Source organism: Cydia pomonella, chromosome 15 (genome assembly GCF_033807575.1).
Source record: "Cydia pomonella isolate Wapato2018A chromosome 15, ilCydPomo1, whole genome shotgun sequence".
NCBI classification, from domain to species: Eukaryota; Metazoa; Arthropoda; class Insecta; order Lepidoptera; family Tortricidae; genus Cydia; species Cydia pomonella.
The window spans coordinates 1-3,760 of record NC_084717.1 but is presented as its reverse complement, the minus strand read 5'-3'; the positions used below and the strand labels follow the sequence as shown (position 1 = coordinate 3,760).

Genomic DNA, 3,760 nt, shown 5'->3' with positions numbered 1-3,760 from the left:
CTCCCCCAATGAACCGCTTCGGGATTTTGAGCAATACCTGGAAGACATTGGAAACATTGTGAGGAGAGCGAGTCCCAGCCAGGTGCTCGTATTAGGCGATTTTAACGCCAAAAGTGAGGCTTGGGGCTCGCCCCGCACAAACCCAAAGGGAGCTGCCCTAAGGGACTGGGCGGTGGCGACGGAATTGGTGGTCCTCAACCAGGGCACCGTAAATACATGCGTGCGACGGCAGGGGGGGTCTATTGTTGACATCTCGTTCGCAACCCCTGCCATTGCCGAGCGTATTACCAACTGGCGGGTTCTGGAGGACGTGGAGACACTCTCCGACCACCTCTACATCCAAATGCGGGTCCACAATGCACCGGCGGCCCCACAAATGCCTGGCCGCAGAAGAATCGTGTTCCCCAAGTGGACCGTCTCCAAGCTGGACCGCGAGATGGCGGACGAAGCCGCAATGGTTGAGGCATGGAATAACCCTCCTCCAGTCGCGCTAGGAGTGGACGAGCGTGCCTCACGCTTACGAGAGGGCCTGCAATCTATATGTGATGCAGCAATGCCACGCGCCAGGCGACCAACGGCAAGGAGGAGGGTGTACTGGTGGTCGGAGGAAATTGCGGCCCTCCGTATCACCAGTAACGCGTGCCGCCGCGCATTTAACCGGTGTCGACGGAGGAGACACACGGAAGAGGAAGAAGAGGCAGCATACCAGGCCCTCAAAACGGCAAAAGATGCCCTCAACCGGGCAATAGCGAAAAGGAAGGATGAGGCGCGAGAGGAGTTTCTGGCCACACTAGACCGGGATCCATGGGGGCGACCGTACAAGCTGGTACGTAACAAGATGAAACACGCCCCCCCCATGGACTCTCTGGAGCCGGAGCTCCTCACGCGAGTTGTGGAGGGTCTCTTCCCGCCGGCGCCGAACTTTGTGCCGCCGGTAATGTCCGGTCCCCCAGGCGGAACCGGACGGTCCGACGGAGAGCCCCGGAGTCACCGACGTTGAAATAATGAGGTCCGACATCCGCCTAAGGGGATGTAAGAAGGAGGCTCCAGGGCCTGATTGGGGACACGGAAAGTCCTCCCTATTGTCCTAAAAAGCATTCCTCGGAAACCGGATTAGGGAACTATTTGATGATTGCCTGAAAGAGGGTCGGTTTCCGAGATGCTGGGAAAGAGGGTAGGCTATGCCTCCTCCGGAAGGAGGGCCGCCCGCCGGACAGTCCCGCCGGATATCGGCCTATAGTCCTCCTGGACGAGGTCGGGAAGATGTTGGAGCGCATTATCGCTGGCCGCATTCTCCGACATCTCAAGGGTTCCGGACCGGACGTTAGTGATAGGCAGTTTGGGTTTCGGGCGGGGCTGTCCACGATGGACGCACTTTCCTCTCTTAGGAATTTTTGTGAGGACGCAGCGGGTAGAGGTGAGGGTGTCGTGGCGGTATCACTCGATATCGCCAATGCCTTCGGCACCCTCCCGTATACTGTGATCAAGGAGGCACTTCGGTACCACGAAGTGCCTCCCTACTTGAGGACAATCGTGGAGCACTACCTATCCCAGAGAGTAGTGCTCTACGAAATGAGAGGGGGCCGTCGCGAGCACGAAATGGCCTGCGGTGTTCCGCAGGGGTCGGTCCTAGGACCTCTCCTGTGGAACATCGGCTATGATTGGGTAATAAGGGGGGCACAACTTCCCCGCATGTCCACCATATGTTACGCGGACGACACGATGGTGGCTGTGCGGGGACGAGAACTGGGAGAGACCCTTATGAGGGGCGGGCGGTTCGCCACGGAAATGACGATCGGCCGCATACGCCCTGCTTGGGCTAAGGGTAGCCCTCCCTAAAACAGAGGGAATAGTCTTCGGGGGTAAAGGATTGGTTGTTCCTGACGACCTGACGATCCAGGTGGATAGAGAACCTGTCCAGGTCAAGGCCAACATTAAATATCTTGGCCTGGTCCTGGACAGGAAGTGGGATTTCAGGGAGCATTTTGTCCGACTTGCTCCCCGAATTGTAGGCGCGGCTTCCGCTCTGGGCAGGCTCCTGCCTAACGTGGGAGGACCGAGAGCCCCATGCCGCCGCCTTTTTGCGGGGGTAATAAGAGTATGGCCCTATATGGGGCCCCGATCTGGGCGGACCGGCTGTCGAGCGACAATAAATCCCTGCTCCGGCGGCGGCCGCAAAGGGGTGGTGGCCCTACGAATAATTAGGGCCTATTCTACAGTATCCCATGCGGCGGCATGTCTCCTTGCCTGCACCCCACCGTGGGAGCTCGACCGCCAAGATCCTGGCGGAGAGATATGTGTTGAGGGTGGAGGCAAGGGCTCGAGGAGAGCACCTGGACCCAGAAGCGCAGAGCGGGCAGACCGGGAGGCTAAGGTCAGACTCCGGGAGCTCTGGGAGACCAGCCTGGAGGACTCCCCCTATGGAACACGCACCATAGGGGGCAGTCCTCCCTCATATAGAGGAATGGTTGAAGAGGAAACACGGGGCCCTGTCATACAGGGCAACGCAGGTGGTGACCGGACACGGCTGTTTCGGTCACTACCTGCACCAAATCCAGAGGGAATTAGGGCCCCAGTGTCACGAGTGCGGCGATCCTGATGACTCGGCCCAACAAACCTTAGAAATGTGCAGTCGTTGGGAAGGGGAGCGCCGCACTCTAATGAGAGCTATAAGGACGACGGATCTCTCGCTGCACAGTGTCGTTGCAGCCATGCTGGGCAGCGAGAGAAAATGGAAGGCAGTAGTCTCCTTCTGCGAGGAGGTCATCTCGCAGAAGGAGGCAGCGGAGCGGGAGCGCGAAGACGCGGCCGACGCGCCCCCGCTCCGGCACAGACGAAGAGGAAGAGCACGCGCGCAGTACGCTGCCGCGAATCGTGCCCTCCCTCGGTAGGGCCAGTGGGTTGGGGCCCACATAGCACGGCCCTACACGTCTGGGGGGGGAATCAGAAGCGTCCCTGATTCTCCCCTCCTTTGGTGCGGGTTCCCCGGCCTAATGCCGGGAAGAGACGGGGGGCATAGTGGAAGAATGAATGCGCGAGCCCATCATGCCCCCACTAAACGTCTGAAGGGTGTGACGCCGGAGTGAGGTTTAGTGGGTATTCTCTCTCGCCCCACTCCCTCGCTAGGAGAGAGGGCCGAGAGAGCGAGTCCCACATACCCTCCCCATATGGCCTTCCCACGGTCGGGGAGAAATGCGTAAAGGCATTCCTCACTCCGTCAACAAAAAAAAAAAAAAAAAAAAAAAAAAAAAAAAGGTTAGGTTAGGTTAGGTTAGGTTAGGTTAGGTTAGGTTAGGTTAGGTTAGGTTAGTTTAGGTTAGGTTAGGTTAGGTTAGGTTAGGTTAGGTTAGGTTAGGTTAGGTTAGGTTAGGTTAGGTTAGGTTAGGTTAGGTTAGGTTAGGTTAGGTTAGGTTAGGTTAGGTTAGGTTAGGTTAGGTTAGGTTAGGTTAGGTTAGGTTAGGTTAGTTTAGGTTAGGTTAGGTTTAGGTTAGGTTAGGTTAGGGTAGGTTAGGTTAGGTTAGGTTAGGTTAGGTTAGGTTAGGTTAGGTTAGGTTAGGTTAGGTTAGGTTAGGTTAGGTTAGGTTAGGTTAGGTTAGGTTTAGGTTAGGTTAGGTTAGGTTTAGGTTAGGTTAGGTTAGGTTAGGTTAGGTTAGGTTAGGTTAGGTAGGTTAGGTTAGGTTAGGTTAGGTTAGGTTAGGTTAGGTTAGGTTAGGTTAGGTTAGGTTTAGGTTAGGTTAGTTAGGTTAGGTTAGGTTAGGTT

General features: G+C 56.3%; 1 protein-coding gene across 1 annotated transcript; it reads left to right on the top strand.

The window, feature by feature from the left end:
- Nucleotides 1-2,225: 2,225 nt before the first annotated feature.
- On the top strand, nt 2,226-2,891 carry LOC133525813 (uncharacterized). The gene is made up of 2 exons (XM_061862202.1): nt 2,226-2,374; nt 2,501-2,891. The coding sequence occupies exons 1-2, from the start codon at nt 2,226-2,228 to the stop codon at nt 2,889-2,891; spliced, it is 540 nt and encodes a 179-aa protein (XP_061718186.1).
- The last annotated feature ends 869 nt before the right edge of the window (nt 2,892-3,760 follow it).

Excerpts from the sequence above, each read along its gene's own strand:
- LOC133525813 (XM_061862202.1), top strand. The coding sequence starts at position 2,226 with ATGCGGCGGCATGTCTCCTTGCCTGCACCCCACCGTGGGAGCTCGACC. Across the intron at positions 2,375-2,500 it reads GGGCAGACCGGGAGGCTAAG|GGCAACGCAGGTGGTGACCG; the intron begins GTCAGACTCCGG and ends CCTGTCATACAG.